Genomic DNA, 25,566 nt, shown 5'->3' on the forward strand with positions numbered 1-25,566 from the left:
TAAGATTTTATCATGTCAGCTGCTCCCAGCCACTTCCTTGTGGGGTTTGGGAAAGGCTGGTTGGACGCAGAGCCACCTGGATCCCTGGCAATGCCCGAAGGGGCTGCGGGGTTATGGCTCAAATCTGATCCGGGGGGGTTGCTGAGGCTGCAGAAGGGCAGCAGGGCTCTGTCCAAACCGGCTGTGGTCCAGGGGTGGCGCAGCTCCAGCAGGGAGTTTGCATTTCGGTCTTTTCTTCGCTGGAAATGGATTGGGAATGGATGGGGTGAACAACTGAGGTGTATTTAAAGCACCACAGAGGATGGACCTTCACAGATGTTTACAAATGGCTCAGTGTGTCCCAGCCCACTCTCCAAGGGCAAATTCCTGCAGCTTCCACCTTCCCACCACCCACAAATCCATTGTGCGGTGTGTGTGAAATCCCAGCTGCCACATCCCTGGGCTCTGCCGTGACTTTTGCTTGCCCAGTGTGAGCGGCCTCTGCGTGGGGATCTGTCCCTGGCACCGCTGCCATTCCAGACAAGGCTTTGTAGGAACTCTTGGTACAATCAGTAACACGACTGGGGGATGTCAATGCGCCAGACGTGACAGTACAAACCACAGTCCAGCCCTTTACTGGAAAAAGGTGCAGTGGAAGTTTATTTTTTGCTCCATTTCCCACGGCAGAGTGGGCGGCTGTGGCTCTGCCGCGGGGCCCCTGCTCCCCTGGGATGAGATGGCACCAGGATGGCAGCGGGATGGCTGAGCCTGACCCGTGTCCACCCACACCAGTTCTCAGTCCTGCTCGGCACCAAGGGACGCTGTGACCGCTCTGTCACGGCCGAGCCCCTCGCCCACGGTGCGGGACAACTGTGGGACAACTGTCCTGATCCGCTCTGGCTGGACGTGGGCAGCAGCCCGCGCTGCCTTTCGCCACAAGATCATTTGGAAAATTATGAGAAATGGGATTTGAGACGGCATCTGGCCCACTTCTGCCACCGCACAGGTCCCTTGGGTCCCAGCCCGCGGAGCTGGGGAAGACGTGGCCGAGCAGGAACAGGAATGGGGGTGTTTGGGGGTGTTTTCCTGCCGAGCCTCCAAGAGCCCCACGCTCGGGCTCCCTCCCGACTCCCAGGGGGGCTGGGGCGGACACCCGCAAATCCAAGGAGAAAACATCCTAAAAGTCACAAAAACTAAAGACATATATATATATATATATGTAAAAAATAAAATTAAATCCACCCGGGGAGCGCGGCCGGGCTGTTTGTGCCGCTGGCTCCGCGGGCGCGGATGCGATAAGATAAAGGCAGAAGCGGGGAGGGGCGGCGCGGAGCTGCGCGGAGCCGGGCGCACCCGCGGAGCCCGACGGACGAACGAACGGACAGACAGACGCACACGCACACAGAGGGACAGTCACACGAGCGGACGGACGGACGGACGGGGCGGTCCCTCCGCTCCGCCCCCGCGTAGCCTCCGCCCCCGGCCGCGCCGCTCCGCTTTACATAACCCGTCCGGGGCCGGGGTCCGCGCCCCGCGCCTCCGCCCGGCGGAAATGCGGAGCCGCCTGCCCCGGTTTCCTGCCTGAGCCGAGCCGAGCCGAGCCGTGCCGTGCTGAGCCGTGCTGTGCTGTGCTGTGCTGAGCCGTGCGCCCCGTCCCGCCCGCCCCGTCCCGGGCGCTCCGCCGCTCCATCATGGGCGAGCGGCAGCCGGACGCCTTCTCCTGCAGGTAACCGCGACCGCGCGGCCGAACCGGGACGGGTCGGGCCGGGCTGGGCTGAACCGGGACGGGCTGGGCTGGACCGGGACGGGCGGGCGGCCCCGGGAAGCGGCCGCGGGAAAGCGAAAGTAGCGGCGGGAGGAAGCAGCGAGGCGGCCGCTCCGCCTGTGCAGCCCCCGGAGCTTCCTCGGCAGCCCCGGGCTGGATTCTCTCACTCCGGGAACTCCGGTGCCCCCGTTGCGGGGTCGTGAGTCCCTTCTTCGGACAGCAGCCCCTTCCCCCTCACCCCATTTCTGTGCCCTTTCCTCGGGCTGCCTCTTTCCAGGAGCTGCTCACCCGTGCGGACCCGTGGTCCCGTTTTCCTCGTGGGCACTCCCTGTTCCAGCGGCTCTATTCCTCTGTGAGTGCCCCCATCCTGGGGACCCCCGTCCTTCTAGCAGCACAGGACCCCAGGGCACCCCTTCTTTTAGGATCCCTCGACGTCCCCCATTTCCCAGCATCCGTATTTTGGAGATCCCAGAGCCGGGAGCACAGCATGCAGGGAGCCAGCCCTGCTCCTCTCCTCTGCCTCCCCCCGGAGCCCTGCAGCCCCTGCCGTGGGGGTGACCCCTCTGGGAGGGTGCAGCACCAGTGGGGTGATGCCCACCTGCCCCATGTTGTGGGGCCCTGTGCTGCCCGAGGGGGCCATGCCTTGCCTCTGCCCCCGTGCCCACCGTGAATGCCAAGCAGAGCTGCCACCTGGAGCCTGCCAGCAGCTCCTCTGACTCTCTGCTCCCTGCAGACTTTGTTGGCCCCGTGGCTTGGCAGGGGCTCGGAGCACGAGGCCGATGCACCCGCGGTCAGCATCCCCGCAGCCTTCCCATGCCCTGCCAGCGTGCCCAGGCCTGCCTGTGCCAAACCCCCCCATCAGGGTCACCCACGGAGAGCCTGGAGCCGCTGGCTCACGGCAGTGACACGGTCATTGCAGCCCGGGCTGGGATTTACTGTCAAGGAAACCAGGATGAGTTGTCGAGCTGCGATTTCGATATTCTTGTAAATTGATTCAAGATGTGATGGAGTTGTGGGCTGGTGGCCTAGGGACTCCGTGGGGCTGCAGCCAGAGGAAGAGGTGGCCTGTGAGGGGACCTGGCACTGCCATCTCCTGCATGTCCTTGCTGCACTTGGATTTGCTGGCAGGATTGGTGTTTAAAGGCCTATGGAATTAGTGGCAGGTTTCACTTTGACTTGTTTGGGACTAGAACAATGCTTTGGATCTCTTTTTAACTTTTTTGGGGGGGCAGGAGAGACTCATCCCTGTGCATTTTCCCCTCCCCAAAGCTTCTTCTATTTTCTCATAACTTTTACGTATTTATTGCCTCTGGTAAGGTCTGGTTTGGTTTCACCAGAGCCCACAGGGCTGCAGGTCTGCCAGCACCCCGTGCTGTGCTGGTGAGGCTGGGGTGCGAGTGCCAGTGGCTTTTGAGGGATCTTCCATCCTCTGCCAGAGCAAATCCTCCCCACCCACACACCCATGGGACTGATGGGCACCGCGGAGGTGTCGTGACAAATCCCAGTGGGTGACACAAAGTGAAAGTGCAAGCGCTCATCGCTGCTGGGGTTTGTGGTGCTGCCGCAGCTCGCCGAGGAGAAAGGGCCAAATCCAGCAGTCCCTGGGGGGCTGCTGTGGCCAGCCAGGCTGGTTGGGAGCTCAGCTGCTCCCTGCTGTCCCCAGGGACCCCCGGGCAGCTGCTCCCCCAGGAGCACTCCCTGCACCCGGGTTCTCCCACGCCTACACCGCAGCAATTCATTTCATGCAACAAAACAAGCCCTGTCGAAAGAGGCCACCCCGCTGCCGGGCTTTTCCCCGCAGGCAGTGGGTGTAGGAGAGTGTGATGGTGTAAACCAGGCTGCAAGGTGCCAGACACCACGATATGGAGGCAGGCTCAGGGTTTTTTGGGGAGCTGGGCTGGCCACAGCTGTATGTGCTGGTGAGTTGCTGTGGGTCGAGCCAGAGAGGAGCTTGGATTTGACCTGAGAGTTTGGATTGTCTCCATCGTGTCTGTCCTGTTGGAGTGGTCAGGGAAAGCCAATCAGGTGAACTTCCCTCGGATTTGAAGTGCTGTAACATCACCCACATCCCCAGAGGTCTGTGGTGCTGCTCAGTCCACAGAGGGCTGTAAATTAAGGCCAGTTTGGGTCTTTAATATAGAAAGTTGTGTAGTGCCAGGAGGTGAAATGAGGGGTGTGTGTATGTCCTATGACAAAGGGGGAGAAGGAGGGCAAAATCTGCCTCCCCACACTGGCTTTTAAACTGATTTCCTATAGCCTGTATGGATGTGTGGAATTGGGGGATCCCTCTGTCCTACTCCTTTCTTGCTTTTTAACTTGCTGGTTTGGTTCAGCCAAAAGAGAGAGAGAGGGAAATTCCTGGGACCCTGTGGGATTCTCCAGCTTGTGTGGAAACAGCTAGAGGGTCACAGGGAGTGATGGTGCTGTGCCATCACCCTCTGTGAGACCCAGAGAACCCTCACCATCACAGGGAGCTGCTCCAGAGGAAAGAGGAGGACAATGCTGGGCAGTTTCTGCTGTGGATTGTGCTGGCACTGGCTTTGGCTGTTTTATAGTGATGCTGTGAATATGTGGGTGTATCCCACACCCCAAGGCTGCTGCCAGACCCTTTCCCCACCTCTCCCCCTTCACCAACCCCTCCTCCCTTCCTGGATGGCAGCATCTCCATGCCCACCCCCAAATGGCTGCAGCACCCTGCTTGTCCCCCTCAATCCAGGGGTGCATCCAGATGTTCTTCCAGCATCTGCCATCTCTGGGGATTGGGATGCGGAGTGGGGCTGCACCATCCCCATCCTGGGAGGAGGCTCTGCATCACCCAGCCCTTGCAAGCTGGATCCCCCAGGGACCCGCATCCCCCTGAGCCCCCTTCCAGGGAGCTGCATCCCCCTGAGCCCCCTTCCAGGGAGCTGCATCCCCCTGAGCCCCCTTCCAGGGAGCTGCATCCCCCCAAGCTCGCTGTGCCAGATGCAGTTCCATTGAAAAGTGCCGTTCATTGTAACCTGGCCTTTTATAGCTGCCTTGGAGCGGCTGCGGGGCCATGCCAAGAAAGGCTGCAGCCGGCTCAGAATAGCTCTTTTCATGGAGGACATCCTGGGAAGGAACAATGTTCCCGCTCTTGGGATTGTGGGAACTTTGTATTTCTGCCACTCAGGAAGTGGGGAGCTGCAGGGCTGGCCAGGGCGTCTCCCAGCCCCTCGCTTTGCCCTCTCCTGAAAATAGTCCTTGGGATGAGTTTTGAGTATTCCTGTGCTTATAAAGGGAGCTGAAAATGCCTCAGGATGCTTCTCCTCCAGTTGGGAACAGTTATTTCTGGGAGAGCATCAATCACATTTCCTATTCACGTCACTGTTGTGCATTTTCCTGCCGTGGAACTGGTGGCGAGTGGGGCCGGTTTCATTTTCGGGTGCTGCTGCACATGCAGAGTGTGTGAGCAGGGCTGGGCACAGGGCACGTGGGCTCTGCCCCCTCACACTTCCCCTCAAGGCTGGATTTGCGGTGCTGAGTGCTGGAGGGTGACCTCCACACCCCTGGGTGGCTGTTCCGTGGTGGGAAGGTGGCGAGCTGGATCTGTGGCGAGTCCAGCTGGCTCTGAGTGCTCATCCTCCGGGAGCGGTGGCAGGATTGCAGCGCTGGCTCCCAGCACTGCCCTGGCACTGCTTGGTGCTGCCAGCTCCTCTGGCTGCAATCAAACAACAAATGCATTTACTGGGACAAATAACCCATTGCCGGATCCAGGCGCGGGTTCCCGTCCCGCTCGGTGCTGGCACCGCTGCAGCAGCGCTCAGGTTGGGCAAGAGTTTAAGGGAAGCTGCTGGGGGTGGCTGGGCTGCAGGGCTGGATCCTGCACAAGCCCCAGCTCGCTGTCCCAGCCCGCATCAAAGCCACCACGGCCGGTCTGTCCTGTCCTGCTCTTCCTCGAGTTCCTGGCCCAGCACCCCAAAGCAATCCCAGCACCCCAAATCAACCTCAGCAGCCACAAACAGCCCCGAGGTGGGGTGGGTTTGGTGACATGCAGCTCTTCCAGCAGTCAGCAGGGGATGGAAGCCCCCCAGTCCCAACTAGTCCAGGTGTGTCCAAGGATGGGCTGGATTCTCCACTCAGAGCAAATGGAAGCGATCAGAAGTCCTTTGTCCGACCTGCAGGATGGCCAGGAGCTCCTCACGGGAACACATGAGGATTAAAATGTAAATTCTGGCTGCTGGATTCCAGCTTTGTGGAGCACAGCGGGCTGGAGCAGGGGGAAGCTCACCCAGCAGCAGGAACTTGCATCCCTGTGGATGTCGCTACAGAAACCTGGGGCTGGGCAGAGGAGCGGGAGGCTGCCGTGGTAACTCCTGCATGGATTCACCCGGGATAGCTCCTTCCATGTGGGAAGCGTGCCAGGCAGAAGCAGTGAGGTCGGCATCGTGCCAGTGCTGGGAGGAGGAAGCGCTGGGGAGCGTTTCCCATCGTCGGCTTGGAAAAGCGCGTTGCTACTGGAGACGGCCTTCGGCTGTTTCCCACCGCGTGGCACAGACGAAGCCCGGCTTTTCCCGCGCCACAAACCTCTCCCGAAGCTGGTGCGAAGCGAGCCTGAAATCTTGGAAGGCGAATCCCCTACCCTGGGAATCTCCCACCTGCCCGAGGAGCCGTTCTCATGATGAGCGCCCCGCTTCCCTCCGCGTTTCGCGGGAGCATCCCGCTGAGCGTGCCGGCGGCGTGGGTGGTGCGGCGGCGATTCCCGGGTGCCGGGAGGAAGCGGGAGCGCGGCGGGGGATGCTGAGTCACCGGCAGGCTGGCGGCGCCGATAGACGGGGCCCTGCCGGGGGATTCGGCCGGGCTGCGGCGGGCGCATGCCCCGCACTGCCAGCACGCCGGACGGCCCCGAGCTTTGGGCGGCTCTTCTGAGAAGCCGGGCCCGGCGAGGCTGGCGGAGGGCAGATAACATCTCCCCTCGCCTGCAACCTTCGCGGGACGTGCTCGGCAGGGCAGCGGGTGGGCAGAGATAGAGCTCCGCTTCCCGGCGTTATCGCCGCCCCGGCTGCAAACACCATCCCCTGTGCCCGCACGTTCCTCATCGCCCGCTCACTTCCTCCTGGCCCCTCAGGGTTTTTGTTTCGTCTTTTTTTTTTTTTTTTTTTTTTAATTATTTTTCCTCCCCATGACAAATCCGCTTTTCCTCCCCTCGCAGCAGCCGGGGTGCTGCTGCTGGAGTTTCGGGCAGGCAGCAGTGCCTGTGCCGGCGCGGCAGGATCCGGGTGGGTTGGCCGATGTTTCCTTCCTGAGCGGAGTGCACGGCCCCGATAAGTGCCCCGGGCGAGCACGAGGTTCTCTGGTGAGCAGCGGGGCCGGCCCTGGGGAGCACCACTGCCGGCTCAGCCGGGCACGCCGGGCCGGCTGCACGCCAGCCACGGTGCTGCCAGATTGGCCTCGCTGCGAAATCTGCTGGGGGCAGAGATACGGTGTGGTTTGCCAGAGCCCGGCAGCTCCGCGGTGCCGCAGGCAGCCGAGCATCCCCTCAGGAACGCGCGTTCACCCCGGGCAGTGCCGGCAGCGCGGCCGCCTCTTCTCAGGCTGCTGGGGCCGGGAGGATCTGGCAGCGAGGCAGCTCCATCCCTGGATTTCTGCAGCTTTTCATGTCGCTTCCTCCCCTCCCGCCCCCGTTCCAGTTTTATCAACTCCGTTGAAATCGGTCCCTGGAGGGGAACCCATCGGCGCTGCGGAGCCTTGGCAGGAGCCGAGCGGATGTGGCCGGGCCAGGCGTCCCCGCGGGCGGCGGGCAGCTGCAGGCAGCTGTGCTGGCAGGAAGCCGCGCAGACGCCCCGAGCCGGGACCTGCCCGCTCCCACCGCGCAGGTGGGGAAACTGAGGCACGGCCCAGCCAGGTGGGGATGGGTGTGTAAAGAGGCTGGGGGGCTCGGGGTCCCGCATGGCCACTGCTGGTGGCCACAGCAGTTGGTCACAGGGCCACACTTCTCGCTGGGAAGCGGCTGTCTCCTGGCCATTTCCAATGAATCCATGGGAATGAGGCAGCTTGGAGTGGGACCCAGTCGCCCACAGCGTTCCCCTTGAGGATTCACATTCTGAGTGGGGTATGCCCACTCCAGCCAGGGGTGGGGGACACATGGGGACCCTGGGGCTGCCCTCACCAGCCGTGTGCTCTGTCTTGCAGCGCGGCCGCCTCGCTGGAGCCTCGGCAATGAATGGGCACTCGCTGCCAGCCGGCACGCCAGCGCATCCCCGGGGCTGGCATGAGTTCTGCGAGCTGCACGCCATCAGCACCGCCAAGGAGCTGGCGCGGCACTACCTGCGCTTCGCCACCGAGCACCCGCACCATGACCTGCTGGCCGCCGAGAACTTCTCGGTGCAGTTCACCGACCTCTTCCAGCAGTACTTCTGCCACGAGGTGAAGGAGGGCATCGCCATGAACCAGCTCCGCATCCTGCCCGCCGGCCCGGCGCGGGATTACCGGGACACGCACCGGCGCCACACCGACGCTTCCCTGGGCACGGTGGCCACCAAAGCCGAGGCGGAGCCCGGTGCCCGCCCCGAGCAGCCCATCCGAGCGCCCGAGGCTGCTCCCTCCGGGCTGCGCAAGTCCTGGAGCTCGGAGGAGCTGGCGGGGCCGGCTCGGAGGCCCTTCTCGCTCAGCCAGCTGCGCAGGAGCTGGCGCAGCCTCTTCCGACGCCGCTCCTCGGACGCGCTGCCCGGGGATGGCGATGGGGAGGCGGCGGAGGCGGCTCTCAAGCCGGGACTGGGGAAGCGCATCCTGCCCTGGGGGCTGTCGCGGGAGCAGCCCCCCGAGGTGCGCAAGGAGGGGCTGCTCAAGTACGGGCTGCTGGATGAGAATTCCCTGGACAGCGGGACGCGCTGGCAGCGCTGCCGCCTGGTGCTGCGGCGAGCGGGGCCGCCCGACGCCGAGGAATTTGTGCTGGAGCTCTTCGACCCGCCCAAGGTAAGGACCTGCCGCCTCTTGCCTCTTCCAGCCAGTCTTGCTGAGGGTCCCGCGGCTGGGAATGATGCCTGGATGCCAGAGCATCCCACAGGAAGGAGTAGGGCCACAGTGCACCCAGCACCACAAGGGTTTCTCACCACGAGGGGCCCCGATGGGTTTGCTCTGCCACTGCTCTCCCTCTGCTGCAGCCACACGAGGCTGGGCCTTGTTTGTTTAATGGCTCTGAGAAGAGACAAAGCCACACCTGTGGTTCTTGTCTTAGGAGTGAGAGATGCTGAGACCAAGGTGTGCTAATTGCTGCAGCCGGTCAATGTGTCATTGCATTTCTCCCTGCTGGGAATCCAGAACTGGGTTTTCCAGCTGGAAGCACAGTGCCTGCCTTCTGAGCTGAGGATGGAGGCTGGTGGCCTCCATCCCGCTCATCCCAGCCTCATTCCACCAAGGTGTGGGGCAACCCCGTCTGATGAACCCCAAATTCACCCTGTCCCCTGTGCTGTGCCTTTAGCAGCCTGAGCATCTGCTTGCCTGGGCAAGCTGGGAGAGGAAAAGGGAAAATAGGAATTGGGCTCTGTGCCTTTCTCTGCTCCCAGTGGGACCCATAGTTTTACTTTTTGTGAGGAGTTTTGTGACTGGAAGTTCAGCTCTCAGCTGCTGCAGGGAGCTCCTGTGGTGCTGAGACGTGGCTGGAGTGGAGATGATGCAGGATGTGAGGGAGTGGGGAGTGATGTGGGGGGAGTTGGGGTGTTTAATCTGTAAAAAGATGGTTCCTCCACATGGCGGGACTTACACAGGCGTGATGGGATGAATTTTCTCTCTCTCTCTCTCTCCTCTTTTTTTTTTGTTCTCATTTAACTTTGATGACAAACTTGTGCTTTGGAAGGAGGAAACCTCCGGTAGAGCTGGAGCCTTGTCCCTGCCTTCAGGGCAGCAGGGTCAGGGAGCAGCTGGCTGAATTCCTGCTATTTCCGTCAAACAACTCCAATATTAAATATTTGAAAAAAGAAACAACATCAAAATTGTAACATCTGAAAGTAAAAGCTGCTTTTGCTCCGTCATGTCAAGGGTTGCAGTTGTTTGTCCCCGTGGGAGTGTGTGTCCCCATCCCGGGGCACAGGGAGGTCAGAGGCACTCTGGGGCACTTGGAGGGTGCTCCAGCAGCTGGATAGCACTGCCTTTTTTCTCTCCCTCATCCTTTTTCTCCCTTTTCCCCATTTTTTAAAATCCCTTATTATTTTTTTAAATCTCTTTTACTTTTTTCTTCCCCCCTTTTTTTTATTCCTTTTTCTTTTTTCACTTCCCCTTTTCTTTTTTCAATTCCCTCACACTTTTTTTTTTTTTACTACCCCCATCTTCTTCTCCCTATCCCCCTTATATTTTTTTCCTTTCCTCCCTTTTTCTTTCTTTGTTTCCCTCCCCCTTGGGAAGCAAGCCCAGCACATTCTTCCTCTCCCCACATTCCCTGCCCAGCTTTGACCCAGGGGTGGGAGACACTTCAAACAAGACACTGACCACGTTCCCCCAGTGCTCTGAGCATTATTCCTTGCAGTCTCCATGGCATGGAGATTTCCTGCTGCTCCACATCCCCACGAGGCTGGAGACCCCAGAGCCTGGAGCAGGGGGTTTCTCAGCCAGGCCTGCGGAAGTGGGGGATGTTCCTTGCTGGATTTTGCAAGTCTCTGGATTAAATTGCTTCCTGTGCAAATATTCTCAGGGCGGCTCCTTCCTTTCCAATTCCCTGGGCCAGGGCCAGCTCCCTTCTCCTTTACAGCACAATCAATCCTGACCCTTTCCCAGTAACTGCGGTTGGATTCCGGGGGCGGTGGAAAATCCCCCACGGTGCTGGTGGCTCCCACTCCCCAAACCCAGCACGGGGCAAACCACGGAGCAGTGAGAACAGAACAGTTTGTTGGGGGGTTATTTTCCTTTAAAATAACTAAAAAACACTCAACAAACCCCTGGGAATGGCTGTGTGGAACCCCTTCCTTGCCATCCTCCTGCCCCGGGATGCTCCCAGGGTTTTTCCACTGCCTTTTCCCCATCTCATGGGTCTGTTCCTGATTTGTGGATGCTGTTGATCACCATAGAAAATTGATGGTTTTAAATAAGCAACTGTAAAATCTGTTCTTGGGATTTTTCAACCCCAAATGATCTCTGAACTGTGAGGTTGGTTACCCTCACAGTCTGCCTGGAAACAGCCTTCCCCCTTCCTTCTCTTCCTTCCCCTTCCTTCTCTTCCCTCCCCCTTCCTTCTCTTCCTTCCCCCTTCCTTCTCTTCCTTCCCCCTTCCTCCTCCTTCCCCCTTTCACCCTGTAATAATAGGATGCAATTGAAATTTCATCTCAGCCTCAGGGCTTTGCAGCATCTAGCCAAACCCCCAAATATCCATCCCCTTGGAATGACCTTGGGAAAGGCAGGTGTGTGGAGAGAGGAGGGGGGTCCTGCTGCCTTTGGCAGCTTTTATCTCCTTATCCCCCCCTTTCTCCCGGTGCTCCAATGGGGCCTCTGAGCTTAATCCCATAACGTGCCTGGCATCAAAGGGAGTGGGGGCTTTGAAGAGCCCTGATCCCATTTACTGCTTGGGTGGCTGTGCTGGGTGAAGGGGTCAGGGAGCTGCGCTCAAGAATGTGGCAGCACCTGTGGCACTGCCTGGAGTGGGCATCCCCTGCCCCAGGCGTGTGCCAGAAGAGATGAGGATTTTGGGATTTGGATTTGGATTTGGGAGGATTTTGGGAGAGGGAGCAGCTCCCCTTCCCGTGCTCACAGCCACAGCTGGCTTGGTTTGGGCATCGCTCCCTCCTCCCTCAAGCACTGGAAAAATGATGCTGCCAAGGAGGGATTTGGGGATGATGGGATCTCTCCTGAGAGAGGGTCCCTGCCTGGCTGCAGGGCACGGGACTGAGGGGCAGTCCCACCCTGGGGACATTCCAGAGGCCAGAGTGAGGTGACGATGCTGTGTGGAAGAGGAGCTGGAATAGAGGGATATTGGGATACCTCTAGTGCTTGTATATATGGCTATATATAATATAATATAATATAATATAATATAATATAATATAATATAATATAATATATAAGGTTATATATATTTTTAAGGCTATATATATTTTTATTATATATATATATGTACATACATGCACACACACACACACACACACACACATTTTTTCATTTTTTACATATATGTGCCACAGGAAAACCTGGGCATGGTCCTGGATTTGCACCCATGTGGATTCTCTGATGTCTGCTATGAGGGCAATGCTCACCAATCCTCCCTGATTTCCTTGGAGGCATTAAGGGTTTTCTCCTCTCCCACACCATTTAATCCCATACAACCTTTAGCACTGGGCACCTCTGAGATCTTTCCACCTTCATAAATTTCAACCAAAGCTGGGAAACCCAGGTTTGTCAGCTTTGGGGCTGCCCCGTTCCTCAGCTGAGCCCCAACCCCAAATCCCTCTTCTATGGCCAAATCCCAAACTCCATGAAAGCCGTGACTCGCAGCGGAAATGTCCCGAGCCGTTTCTGTTGACCAGATGTTTTTATAGGAAGGGGAAGGGAAATGGGATTTGCATTTGTGCTGCTTTCTTTATAGCATTTTAATGAAATCCAGGGCGTCCCACAAATTGATGGCACGCCGGGACTGGCCTGGAGACTCCTTCCGGAGAGAGCGCTTGGAGCCTCTGCCCCAGCTCAAACATCTTTGCTGAAGCCACGGGAGGAGCAGTATTTCTGTCTCTGCTCAGTGTGAGGCTGCTTTGACTTCCTTTTTTTTTTTTTTTCTTTTTTTTCTTTTTTTCTCTTTTTTTTTTTTTTTCAATTTTTTTTTTTCTGTTTTTACACCTTTCACCTGAATCTGGTTTCTGAGAACTGTCACCTTCCTGAGCCAGCAGGTTCCTGTCCCCGATTTTTGGTGCTTGGGGCTGTGAGTGGCAGCTGGTCAGGTATGGGATGGGGAACATCCCAGTGTTTTGGTCCCCATTCCCTATCCCTGCTCCTCCTGGAGCTGCTCAAACATGGCCTCAGTGACTCGGCCAAGGAAGGGCAGTGGTGGAGGGGGAGTTTTCCCCCCTTTTTCACCTTGAGAAGAATTTTCCCAGTGATGGGAAGCACCTCAGTGTCCCATCATCCCATCCCTGCTCCAGGAAAGGGCAGGTTTGTGTCAATCTGGATCCCCAAGGGACCACATCCCTCTCCTGGCATCCTTTTCCTGGCATTCCTGGGGACTTCATCCCTCTCTTGTTATCTTTTTCCTGGCATCTCCATGGGCTGCATCCCATTCATGACATTCTTCTGGCATTCCCAGGGACTGCATCCCTCTCTTGGCATCTCCATGGGCTGTATCCTGTCCTGATGCAGCTGAAGATGTCCCTGCTCACTGCAGGAGGTTGGGCTCGTTGATTTTTCAAGATCCTTTCCAACCCAAACTATTCTGTTCTTCTATGATCCCTCTCCAAACATCCTGCTCCCAGCATCCCTCTCCTGGCATTCCCAGGGACTGCATCCCTTTTTCGGCATTTCCAGGGGCTGCATCCTGATCTGGTTGGTGTCCCTGCTTATTGCAGAGGGGTTGGACTGGGTGGCCTTTGAAAATCCCTTCCAACCCATTTTATTCTGTGATTCTGAGATCCTGCTCCCAGCAGCATCCTCAAGGATCGCATCCCTCGCCTGGCAACCCCGAAAACATCTGTGATGACCCTGGAGGGGTTTGGGTGTCCTTCAAATCCCTTGGGAGAGGCAAAACCTGCCCTGAAGACACCTGGAGCTGCCCCAAAACCCTCGGGCAGCCTCTCCCCGGGGCAGGGCAGGCGCATCCTCTCTGTTCTTCGAAGGCACCGGGGCTGGGCGGCCTCAGGGCTTTGTGAGATTTTGGTGGTGACTTTTGCTCTCTTCCCCCTCCCCCCAGCTCTGTTTTTGGGTACCGAGGGGGGGTGGGAAGGAGGGCGAGGAGACAAAGGTTATTTGTCATTTATTAACCACAACTTTTTCCATCCTTGGTCATGCACGGAAAAAACACTTTTAGCAGCGTAACCACAGCCCCGGCGTTAATTGCTGAAGAGCAGAGTTTCTTATTTTGGAAACTGTTGCTGGGATGGGGCTTGCCAGGGCCTGGGTGTGAGGGGAAGGGTTCAGGATGGACCCCAATATCTGCCTCATTGAACTCTGGGGTTTGGGGCTCGGGAGGATTCCATCCTTTCAACCCCATCCTTTGAAATCTGCCCTTCCTGGGGCTGTTGTCCTCCTGCCCCTGCTTATCAGAGTGTCACTCACAGGGATGCTGCAGGGCTGCTCGGGGTGGAAAGCACCACGTGCCAGCTGAGAAGTGGGCAAAAAATGGAGATATTGGGCAAACCACAGGAAAAAGGACTGAGAAAGCACTCAGGGAATGCATTGCTCGAGAAGAGCTGTGGGTGCTGCTGGGTGCTGGGTCCCCACAGCTGATGTGAAATGCCCTAGTGGGGTTTTTTTTGGGTGGTTGTCTCTCTTTTTTTCCCCCTTTTTCTTCTTTGTTTTTTTTTTTCTCTCTCTCTCTCTCTCTCTCTCTCTTTTCACGGCCCAGGATGTGGTTGTTTCGAGGCTGAGAGCTGCTTCTTTCAAAGGTAAATATTTATGAGAGCCTGTGCAGGCAGCACAGGGTCTGGAAGGATTCAAGGATTCATCCCAGCCCCGCTGGGGGCTCGGCTGGGGTGGACCCTGCTCCTTCCCACCAGGCAGATCCCAGCTCCAGTGTCTGTGATGGGCACTGTGATGTTCAGTGTCATTTGGGGATTGTGTTAAAAACGAGCATTTTGGGCAAACTCACTCCGTCCAACCCCAGGCAAGGGGCAGGAATGAAAATACCCATCCAGTGGGATTGAATGCTCCCACTTGGGTTTTTGAACCTTTTCCATCATCCTGGGTGATGCAAAACCTTGGGAAAATCCCAGGACACCCCAGGGCTTGTGGGGAGCCTGCAGAATCTTTGCTGGACCCCCTCATTCCTCTGGGGCTGAGGTTTGGGGTGACTCAGTCCTGGCTGCAGCATCTCCCACTTGCACGCAGACACCTTGTTTACTTTCCATGCTCGTTATTTATTCCAGGAAATTATTAAAGCAGCCCACGCTGGAACCGAATCTGGCATAAAATAAATTAAAAAAAAAAAAATCAAGTGTCTGGCAAAAGCTGTTTACAGATCTTGTTTATAGCCCCCATCACCCTCAGCCCTGCTGTGAGCTGCTGGGCTCGCTGGTGTTGGGGGGCTTTGCAGGGTTTTGGAGAGATTTGCAGTGTTTTGGGGAGCTTTGTATGGTTTTTGGGGTTTTGCAGGGTTTTGGAGAGATTTGCAGTGTTTTGGGGAGCTTTGTATGGTTTTTGGGGTTTTGCAGGGTTTTGGAGAGATTTGCAGGGTTTTGGGGAGCTTTGTAGGGTTTTTGGGGTGCTTTGCAGGGATTTGGGAGGCGTTGCAGGGTTTTGGGGAGCTTTGCAGAGGTTTGGGGGTTTTGCGGATGTTTTGCAGAGGTTTGGGGGATTTGGGAACGTTGTCTTATTCATGCAAAGCAGGGAGGGTGATCAAAGAACAGAGGAGCCACCAGCTGCAGGGATGGGTGGGGATTCCTGGACCCCTCCAAACCCCACCCGCAGCCTCACCCCGCGGTTCTTGGGGTTCTGTTTTGCAGCACCCCGGGCGAATCCAGCGGGAGATCGGGGCTCAGGGGCCGGCGGGGTCGGGGCTGTGCTTTCTCCCGTCGCCGTTCGCCGGCGCTCGCAGCCGCCCGGCGGGAACAGAGGGATCTTTGTGGCGGCGCCGGCACAACGGTGTCCCTTGTCACCGCTGGGCACGGGCCCCTCGGGGACAGCTCTGTCCCCTGCCCCGGCCCGCGGGATGCTCCGAGACACCGTGTCCCGGGAGCTCCTTTGTGTGGCGGGTGCTGGAGGGGCTTTGGGGTGGGCACAGAGGGGTTTTTGGGAGGTGATGACCCGAACCTCAGGGGTGGGGGATGTTGAGCTCGCACAGCAGCGGGAATCACCTCCCATGTTCCTGTTTGATAGTCGGGGAACCTCCAGGCTCCAGTTCCTCAAAGCCAGGACAGAGCCCAGGATGGTGCTTGCTGCTGTCAGGAGGTTTCTAAACGAGCAGTCTGCACCTGCAGAGAGGCAGGAGTGTTTTGGGAATGTCACCCTGAGCTAGGGGGTCCCTGCAGCAGGCACAGAACGGCCAAATCAATGGGATTCCAGTCCCTGTCCCAAAAACCAGCATTGGCAGGGGCTGTCCAGGGTGGACCTCTCCCCTTGGGATGAGCTGTGATGCAAACACCTGAGGAAGAGCACTGGGATTAACTGTGCTCTCAGCTCCCCCAGAGCACTGGGATTGGCTGCTGGAGAGAGGGATTAGTCAGCTGCAGATCCCTGAGGATGAAAAACTGGAGTGGTGGTGGTGCAGATCCCTGAGGATGAACACCAGGATTGGCCGTGGTGCAAACCCTGAGGACACATTTTGGGATTATCTGTGGTGCAGAAGTCCTCAAGAATGAGCCTTGGGTTTAACTCCCAAGGGAAACCACCTGTGGGATTTCCTGCCACACAAAATGCCCGAGGATGAAGGCTGGGATTACCCTTGGTGCAAACTCCTGAGGACGATGGCTGCTCCAGCAGGAACTTTGGACTCTCCAGCAGAACCCTTGACCCCTGCAGGGCCCCGCTGCCTCTCCCTGCCCTGCCCTGGCACCAGGGGATGTTTTCCACCCAGTTCACTCAGCATTGCCTGGAAAAGAGCTGTGTGTACCCACGCTCCTGGAAAACTTCACAGCTTCCCCCAGGGCTGCAGGCACAGGATATGGTTTTGTGTCCATCCAGCATGGCCAGGCCTGGCCCTGCAGCTTGGCTGAGGTTTGTCCCTTGCGTAAGGGCCACAGTGATTTACAAGAAGTGACAAATCTCACCCGTATCCGTTGGGGACCTTGCACAAGGGCTCAGGCACTTCCCCACCTCCCGTGGGTGACTCAGAGTGGAAGCGAGAGCCGGTGTGGGGAAACCCCTGGGGCGTGGAGGGGCCGGGGGCAGCTCCTGCTGCTCTCGAAGGATTTGCTCTGCATGAACTTGGGCTGATGGCCCAGCCACTGCCACCATCACCGTGACAATGCTATCATCACCCTGCCATTGCCGTCATCATTGTGCCACCGTCGTCATCGTGCCACTGTTATCATCACTCTGCCACTGTCACCGTGACACTGCTGCCATTGCTGTTGTCATCGCTGTGCCACCACTGCCAGACCACCACCCTCATCACTGCACTGCTGCCATCATCACCAGGCCACTGCCACCGCTGTCATCATCACGCCACTCTTGTTCTTGGAGAGCCACCTTCCCCCTCGCCTGAGTGGGAAAAGCTCCCCCAGGACCCTCAGTGTCCCCTGGGCACCCAGGCAGGACGTGCTCCTTGTGGCAGCAGCTCACAGCTTCGTGGGGAGAGCGTTCCTGGCACAGGTGGGCGAGCTGGGAGGAGCTTTGCTGTGAAAAACACCATCAATCCCAAATATCCTTGCTGGAGATCCAGTGGGGTGAATCTCCATGTGGAAGCTGATGTAGGGCTTGGGGCTGAGCTGGAGCAACACCCTGTAACATCCTAAACATTCCTGAGCATCCTGAGCACACGGAGCCAGGCAGCAGCGGGCTTTACCCATCCCTGCAGCGCTGCTGGGGCACCTCTTGCCGAGAAGGAGCCCGTGGGTGAACCCTCGGTGTGTTGAGTGTGCACTTTTGCTTACTGAGAACTCCCTTTCCCGGTAGCGGCTGCATCGAGCCGGGCATCTTGCGGTCAGGTGCGGCGCCCCGGCAGCGGGGGCACCGTGCCTGCGGTAGGCACTTCCCCGAAGCCAGCCTGCTTTTTCGGGCACCGTATCTCTGTGCTGCATCATTTCCTTCTCCCTTCACGTTCCAGCTGCGCTCTCCACGCCGAGAGACGCGCGGGGGGCTTCGCCGAACTCCCTTTTCCTGGAATTTCCCCGTTTCCTGAGAAGCCGACCCCAAGCGCTGTGGTTGGGATGTTGATAAAACCCTCTCAGGGTCATGCTGGACGTCACAGCTCCCTGTGTGGGAAAGTGGCCAGGATGAGAGATTTCCTTTCACCTTCTCCACACACAGGACTTTGCACGGGGCACGGTTACGTTCCAAAGGTGGCAGAAAAATCGAATTCCTTCGGGATAAAGCCGCGGCGCCCCACGGCAGCCCCGGTGGCCGTGATTGCAGCACAGCACAGCTGCAATCACTGTCACCAGCGGGCCCGGGGCTGCCGGAGCCACCGCGGTGTCACCAGCCCTGTGCATGACGCCGTACACCAGCGACTTCTAAGAACTTTCTTCTCGGTGCAGCTCGGAGCTGATAAGGGCTGATCCCTCTCGCGCTGCGTTTCCGGCCCCAGAGAACACCGAGTGCTCGAGGGAGGGAGGAGGGGGGATGGGAAAAAAAAAAGCAAAAAAAAAAAAAAAGCAAAGCTAAAGATGATGTGGTTGGGTGACCGAGGAAGTGTCCGGTGGGGACATTCTGAGTGTCATACAGGTGGGTGGGGTGGGTTTGCTGTGAGCTTCACGAGCTGGGGGCAGAATTTGGGCAGCTTGGTTGGCAGTTGTGGGGTGAAGTGCCACAGCCCAGGGTGTAGGGACGCTGTCACTGTGTAGGGACAGTGTGAGTGAAGAGGGACACTGGAACCAGCATCCCGTGGGATGATAAAGCCACTTTGTGAATCACAGCCAGCCCAAATGTTGTTCAGCAAGCCTGGCACAGGGGGATGAGGGGGTCTGGCATGTGGGTGTGGGATGCACAGGATGGCTCTGGCTGTGGGGCTGAGCACAGAGCCTTGGCTCCATCACCCAGCACCATTGGGTGATTTTTTGCCCAATTCAGGGAATTTTTGCCCCCCTGGCACCCCGGATCCTGTGCCACGTGCCGCAGCCTCCTGAGGAACCGAAAGCTGCCGCAGGGATATTTTAGCCTTTGTGGAAGTGTTTGCTCAGCATTTTGTCACGTGCCTGTGTCAGTGCCAAAGCCACCAGGGAGCTCTTGGCAGGCCACTGACCCTCACAGCCACGAGCAGGATGTTCCCTGCCTGCACCCCAATTTCCTCATCGGTGCCACATCCCTGGAGCGTGCTGCCATGCTGGGAACCCCCTTCTTCCCCTCTCCTCCTGCAGGGTCCTTGGGACCCCTGAGATGGGTCTGGATGTCACTCAGCCCCCCTGGGGTGCCCCAACAGTGACTGAGCAGTGTTGTGGGGGGTATTTCCTTGCCACAGAGGGGTATTTCCTCACCACACAGGGTATTTCCTTGCTGCTGGGGCATTTCCCTTTCCCTGGGGTTTTTTCTTTGCTGGCTGCTGTGCGTCAGGTGGCTCCTGGACTGGGTAGAGCAGTGTGGTGTGGGGCAGTGTTTTGGGGTCTGGAGCAGTATTTTGGGGTGTGGGGGAATTGGGGCTCAGCTCAGGCTCTGTGTTCCCCCCACAGGGCTCCAAGCCCAAGCTGCTCGTCGCCTGCTCCGCTGTGCAGGAGGTGCGGAGGTGCACACGCCTCGAGATGCCCGATAACCTCCACACCTTTGTCCTCAAGGTAGGACTTGCTGGAAGGGTCTGCAGCCAGCCCTGAGGCCTTTCCCACCCCCTGGGGCACATGTGGCTCCCAAAAGCTCCAGTGCCAAATTTCAGTTCCTCTTCCCATCCAGGGAGGGGATGCACAGAGGATGTGGAGTGCAGGCTGGGGTTGGGTTGTGCTCTCCCTGCTGGGGTCCTGAGCGTGGCTGGGTGGGTGGGGGATGCACATCTCTCTCTTTCTCTGAAGACCTCATGTCCCTCTCTGATGTCCCCAGGTCACCAATGCCACCGACATCCTGTTTGAGGCAGGGGATGAGCAGCAGCTCAGCTGCTGGACGGCCGAGATCCGGGAGTGTGTGCGCAAGGGGTAAGCGCCTCTGGATGTCCCTGAGCCCGGGGCTGGGGACAGTGGCTCTGTGTCCCCACTGCCAGCACTCAGCCTGGCTTCTCCTGTCCCCAGCAGGTCTGACACAGGTGACCCTGAGCTCCTGACGTGCCGACACCCCGACCCTACAGCCGCCAGCCCCGCCACCAGCACCGACCCCGTCAGCCAAGGTGAGCTGGGGACACCCAGGGGACCCTGGGAACAGAGCATCCCTCACTGGGGGGTCACCGTGGCTGGGCTGATTGTCCTTCCCCAAATGGCACAAGGGGAGGGGACAGAGGGGAGGGGATGGGGGCGATGGGCAGGGATCCCATTTCCCAGGGACACTCATCCCTGTGCCCGGCAGGGGCGACTCCGGGGGGCCCAGGGGAGGCGGCGGGGCCGAAGATGGAGCAGTTCCTCTCCTCCTGCCCCTGGTTCCACGGGCCCATCTCCCGCGTGAAGGCGGCTCAGCTGGTGCAGCTGGGGGGGCTGGAGGGCCACGGCGTGTTCCTGGTGCGGCAGAGCGAGACGCGCCGCGGCGAGTACGTGCTCACCTTCAACTTCCAGGGCAGAGCCAAGGTACGGGCGGGACAGGGCTGGGATGGGGAGGGGAATCTCACAGGGGCAGCCCCTGCTGCAGGACAGCCCCTGTCCCACTGCATCCCACCCCAGGGAGATGCTCTCCTGCTCTCTGTCCTGGCCAGGGGGATCCCCCGGGAGCCACAGGGTGGGGATGCAGCACATCGTGCTGAAGCCATCGGCGTGTCCCCCATCCCAAATATCCCCTCCGCGTCCTCCAGGAGGGAATGCAGGGAGGGTAACGGGTCCCTGCTCCTCTCCACAGCACCTGAGGCTGGCGCTGACGGAGCGGGGCCAGTGCCGGGTGCAGCACCTGCACTTCTCCTCCATCGTGGAGATGCTGCAGCACTTCCACCGCTACCCCATCCCGCTGGAGTGCGGCTCCGCCTGCGACGTGCGGCTCTCCAGCTACGTCATGGTCCTGCCCCAGGCACAAGGTGTGTGAGAGGGAAGGGGATGTTCCTGTGGGACACAAGGAGGAAGGGAAGGGGATGTTCCCATGGGACATAAGGTGTGCAGGAAGGGGGATGTTCCCCTGGGACACAAGGTGTATGGGAAGGGAAGGGAAGGGAAGGGAAGGGAAGGGAAGGGAAGGGAAGGGAAGGGAAGGGAAGGGAAGGGAAGGGAAGGGAAGGGAAGGGAAGGGAAGGGAATGTTCCCATGGGACACAAGGTGTGCAGGAAGGGGGATGGAGGGTGCCCGGGCTGTGTGTGGGTGCCAGCCCCGGGCCCTTTGGTTGCTCCTGGAGTGGGGAAGCAGAAGCCTCGGGGCAGTGGCACAAAAGGTGACTCCCAAGCTCCCAACTTCCCCTTTTGAGAAAGGAGAAGCTGCTCCCAGCCACTGGCTGCAGGGGGGGGGGGTCATGGGATGCACCCCACACCCCCAGAGAGGGGGCGACAGGAGCATCCCCCTGACCATCACCTCCTCTCTCTGTCTGCAGCTTCCGGCTCCAGCACCACGGTCCCTCTCCCCCTGCCCTTCCCAGGATGGAGCCCCGACTTCAGCCTCATCCCCGCCAGCTCCTCCTGCCCTCACGGCCCTGATGAGCCCCCCGGGGGTCCCCCAGCAGAGCAGATCTTCCACCTGGTGCCACCACCAGCTGAGCTGGCACAGAGCCTGCGCCCGGCCAGGGCCACCACGGCCACCACAGCCCGGCCCCGTGACTCGGACTATGAGGTGGAGGCACCAGGCAGGGGCCACGTCCGTGCCATTGACAACCAGTACACGCCACTGTGACCAGCACAGCCGGCACTGGGATGCACTTTCGGGTGGAGAAATCCTGGAGACCTTCTGGGGGATCCATCGAGAGAAAGAATGTACCTGTTTCTTCCTTCTGGTTAGGGATTATTATTGTATTTTTTGCAAGGAAGGGGGTAATTTTTCACTCCTGTACGGGTGTGCTCCCTCTCGTTGGCCTGTTAAAGGGCCTCTTATTGTTGTTTTTGTTGTTCTTATGGAAGCTTTCTCGTTACTGTTTACACAATGCCACTTGTGCCTGCACTGGGCCCGGTGTCCTGCCTGTCCCTGACACACCAGAGCCCAGCCAAGGAACCAGGGGCTTGTGTTCCACCCACGGAATTGGAGGAAGTTAAAAAAAACCCCAGGATAACAAGAAAAGAATGAATATAAATTCATTGCCAAGTTGCTGCTCCAGGCCTCATCCTCCTTCCCCGGCTGCTGAACCCATCAGCAAAGCCCGACCTGAGCTGAGCTCCCACAAAGGATGGTGAGCAGGGTTTGGGCTTTTTTTTTATAGCTAAGGCAAAAACTGGCTTTTTCTTGCTTTTCCTTTTTAACCCAGCACAGCCGTGGTCACTCCCTGCGCCAGGCAGAGGGATCCTCATCCTGCTGTCCCAGCTGACTGAGACTGAACACTAATTTTTCCATCCTTAGCCATGGCACCAGCTGAGAACTAACACAGAGACTGACACAAACCTCTCCTGCTGGTGAGGGAGGGGTTTATCCCGTTGTATCCTGGTGATGGAGGCTTTTTATCCCTGTGGTGAATGGGTTTTTATCCTGGTGATGGAGGCGTTTTTATCCCGGTGATGGAGCTGTTTTATCCCGGTGATGGAATAGTTTTATCCCAGTGATGGAACCGTTTTATCCCAGTGATTTTAGGCACAAATCTAAAGTCAGTTTTCCCCTACTCTTGCTTGCCTTTTTCCCCCCAAAACCTGTCACCAGGAGCTTGGTGGCATTTAAAGCTCCACCACGGCCTCTTGCAGGCGATGGGGGTCCCTGGGGACCAAATCTGGGGTCCAAATCCTTGGGTCTCAGCATCCCCTGACCCCCAACTGTCCCCAAACTCTGCTGCTGTTCCTGAGCCCCCGGGGCTGCTTCACCTGCCTGGGGCAGCCGTGAGAGAGGAAGCACTTCTGAGAAGTTGCCTTTATTTTAGGAAAGAGGAAGGGCTGGAGCCGTTGCGCCACACAGGAGGGGATGTTCACAGTATTCAACTTCCAGATTTCCCAGCACAGCCTTCCCTGGGATTTTGGATGCAAAACTTGCCTTGAGATTGCCTTACAGAAAGCTTTTTTTATTCCTATTTTCCTTGGAATTGCAATACAGGTGGGACCCCTCAGGAGCATTAACATTTAGCAATTAATTTGAAAACCAGCAAACACAAAGCCTCGTTGGGCTGAGTTAGGGAATTGCACGAAAACCCAGCCTCTAGGACAGGGCTTTGCAGGTTCTGGGTGAGTCCAAGGAGACAAGGTCAGGAGCTGAAAGGCAAACAGCCCAGGAAGCAGCCATGAGAGCAAATCTGGGTTTATAAATCAAACTATGAGGCTGGGACAAACGGGAACCATCAACTGGAGAAACCATTTAGGTTTTCCTTTTGTGCCTCCCTGTTGCTTGCTCTTGCTCTCTCCTGGGCTTTGTGCATTTAGAGCAGGCAAAGGCTTTTTTTCCCCCTGCTTTCTCTACACTTGTGCCTGAAACTGGAGCATTAAGAGCAAATTGCACTGGTCCTGCAGCACTGCCAGCCCCGGAGAGGCTGATGGAGGAACAAAGGCAGCCCTGTCCTCGCTGGGCTCCTCAGCTGTATCCGCATCCCATTCTCCTCCCTGGAGCAGCACAAAGGCTGCAGCCAGAGGCAGGAGCACATCCCCAGGGCTGGCTTGTGCCAGGCAAGGCAGCTCCCTCCCAGGCTCATAAATAACTCCCCGTGCTCTTGCATTTATAGGGATGGGGAAGGGAAGGGGGGACAGCACAGCGCAAGTTGTCGTTTCCTTTCCTCGATGGCTGCCGGCTTCCCAAAGCCTTGGAGAACACAGGGGTGTGCTAAATCTTGCTGAGATTGCTGGTTTTAGTCCCACTGAGCTCCGGGGAGCTGTGTTCCAAGGGGTTTTCCCCCAAAAGGCGAGGTGGAATCACCCGAATCTCCCGACATCTGCAAAGAAAGGATGGGCTGGGAAAAGGCAGCGCTATTCACATCCCCTGCCAGATGAATCCAGAGAAATCCTTGCCAGATAAATCAGATGCTGCTGGGGTGGGTTGTTTTGGCACGCCAGGACTTTATTGTTCCAGTGCCAGAACTGAAACATGCGTGTGCATGTGGTATTTTTAACCTGCAGTTTAATTACAAGGGGGTTCTCCGCAGTTTAAATGGAAATTGCTGTGCTTGATTAGTAAAATACACGTTGGGTTCATTATCTCCCTGTCAGCCACTTCCCCCATGCAAACAAACTCCAGTGGGGGAGAACTCCTGTTCTCCCCACCAGTGAGCAGTGGGAGAGTCCCTCTGATTATTTAATTTAATAATTATTTAACTAATTCCATCCCCAGACTCACCCACAGGCAGCCGAGGGCTGTCCAGCCCTGCCAGCTCCACCAGCTCCTCATTTCACATCCATTGCAGGGGATTTTTGGGCTATTTCCCAAGCTCCCAGGGGGAGCTGAGTTTGAAATCTCGTTTCTCCTGGAAAACATCTGGCTTGTGACAGAGGTCAGAGCACGACTCTGCTCCTGCCAGCACGTTACTCCAGCCCTAAGGTACTCACTCCTCTGCATTACAGCAGTGGGCAAACAGCATTAAAGCCATTCCACCCTATGGAATGGAACCGTTTTGCAGGATTTTTATGTTCTTGTGACTTGAGAGAAGAGCCCAGGGCTGGGCAGGTTTGGTTCCCCAGCCCCTGTGGGTTTTTCCCGGCATTCCTGGGAGTTTTGGGAGGAGGGAAAGCCAAGGGCAGGTGGCCCCTGCTCAGGTGAAGGCAGCAGTTTGTGCCTTGGCCCTGGAGATGGGCACGTGGAACACGAGTTTGGATCCCACCTAAGGAAGGCAGGAGCCACAGGAGCAGCTCTGGAGCTGGCCCTGCCCAAAGGCCTCCCCCAGGAGAGGCTGGGGGTGGGCAGCCCCATTTCATCCACCTACCAAGGACAGCTTTTAGCAATAAAAATGAAAACCAGGCAGTGCCTTTGCTCTGTGACAGCAGGGACTTGGTTCAGGGCACAATCCAAAACTTGGGTCCTGCCAGAATTCTTCCCCCTCCTCTTCCTCTTGCTGCTTGCTGACAGCCACTCCTGCTTGGTGGCCTTTGTGTCCCCAAGGGTGTCAGGTTCTGAAGGAGCTCCTGACGTGAAGCATTAGTGGATGTTTCCTTCCCTCCCTCCCTCCCAGCTCCCAGCACAGCAGGTACCGAACACTGACACCACCATTCCTCACCCATCCCTTCGGACTGAAGCTATTTTGGGGTGAAACTTCTAGGAAAAGATCCAGGGAGAAGCCAAAGCTTCTCATTCGTCATCTGGACCACCGAACCCTGGTGTCATCCAGCATTCCAAACTTTTAGCTTTGATCCAAACAGCCCCAGCATTCCCCAGCAGCTCCCAGAGGCAGGGAGGTGACTCTGCATTCCCTAACTCAGCCTTCAGCAGGACGATTAAAGCCAACAACTTTGTTGGGAGTGTATTAATTTGAAAGTTCTACTTTTCACCTGCACAGAAAAGTTCTTCTTGTATAGTAATTTTTTCTATATATTGTTTCTGTATGTACTGTACAAGTAACTTATTCTTGAATAATGCGATTTTACCATAATATTAAAAAAAAAAAAATCTGCTCTTAATAAACTGTTTTTAGAACTTGTTTCTCACTTGTAGTCTTCAGTCTGATTCTCTCCAGATGCCTGGACATTGTTTTAGTGGACAGTGGATGCTAAAAGGGAGGAATGCTCCCTTGGACTCGAAAATCCTCTGGTTTGTCCCCATGGGACGCTGCCTGCACCCCATAGGACAGGCAGGACACGGCACTTGGAGCAGGGATAACTTTGTCTCCCCACCTTTTTAAAGGCATTTTGCCAGGGAATTCTTACCTTTCCTTTCCTTCTCCAGCAGCACCACTGACTTTTATACTTCCATCACCTTAAAGGCCCATTTGGGACC

At 57.5% G+C, this 25,566-nt stretch overlaps 1 protein-coding gene across 1 annotated transcript; it reads left to right on the forward strand.

Moving 5' to 3' along the window:
* The first annotated feature begins 726 nt into the window (after positions 1 to 726).
* On the forward strand, positions 727 to 25,277 carry SH2B3 (SH2B adaptor protein 3). Its single transcript, XM_054516804.1, has 9 exons — positions 727 to 838; positions 1,596 to 1,705; positions 7,895 to 8,677; positions 19,150 to 19,251; positions 19,508 to 19,599; positions 19,696 to 19,787; positions 19,964 to 20,178; positions 20,444 to 20,615; positions 21,119 to 25,277. The coding sequence occupies exons 1-9, from the start codon at positions 727 to 729 to the stop codon at positions 21,412 to 21,414; spliced, it is 1,974 nt and encodes a 657-aa protein (XP_054372779.1). The 3' UTR covers positions 21,415 to 25,277.
* The last annotated feature ends 289 nt before the right edge of the window (positions 25,278 to 25,566 follow it).

Source organism: Molothrus ater, chromosome 18 (genome assembly GCF_012460135.2).
Source record: "Molothrus ater isolate BHLD 08-10-18 breed brown headed cowbird chromosome 18, BPBGC_Mater_1.1, whole genome shotgun sequence".
Lineage (NCBI taxonomy): Eukaryota > Metazoa > Chordata > Aves > Passeriformes > Icteridae > Molothrus > Molothrus ater.

Coding starts and splice junctions, on each gene's coding strand:
- SH2B3 (XM_054516804.1), top strand. CDS start 727: ATGGCAGCGGGATGGCTGAGCCTGACCCGTGTCCACCCACACCAGTTC. Junction 19,252..19,507: donor TCCACACCTTTGTCCTCAAG/GTAGGACTTGCT, acceptor TGATGTCCCCAG/GTCACCAATGCCACCGACAT. Junction 19,600..19,695: donor CGGGAGTGTGTGCGCAAGGG/GTAAGCGCCTCT, acceptor TGTCCCCAGCAG/GTCTGACACAGGTGACCCTG.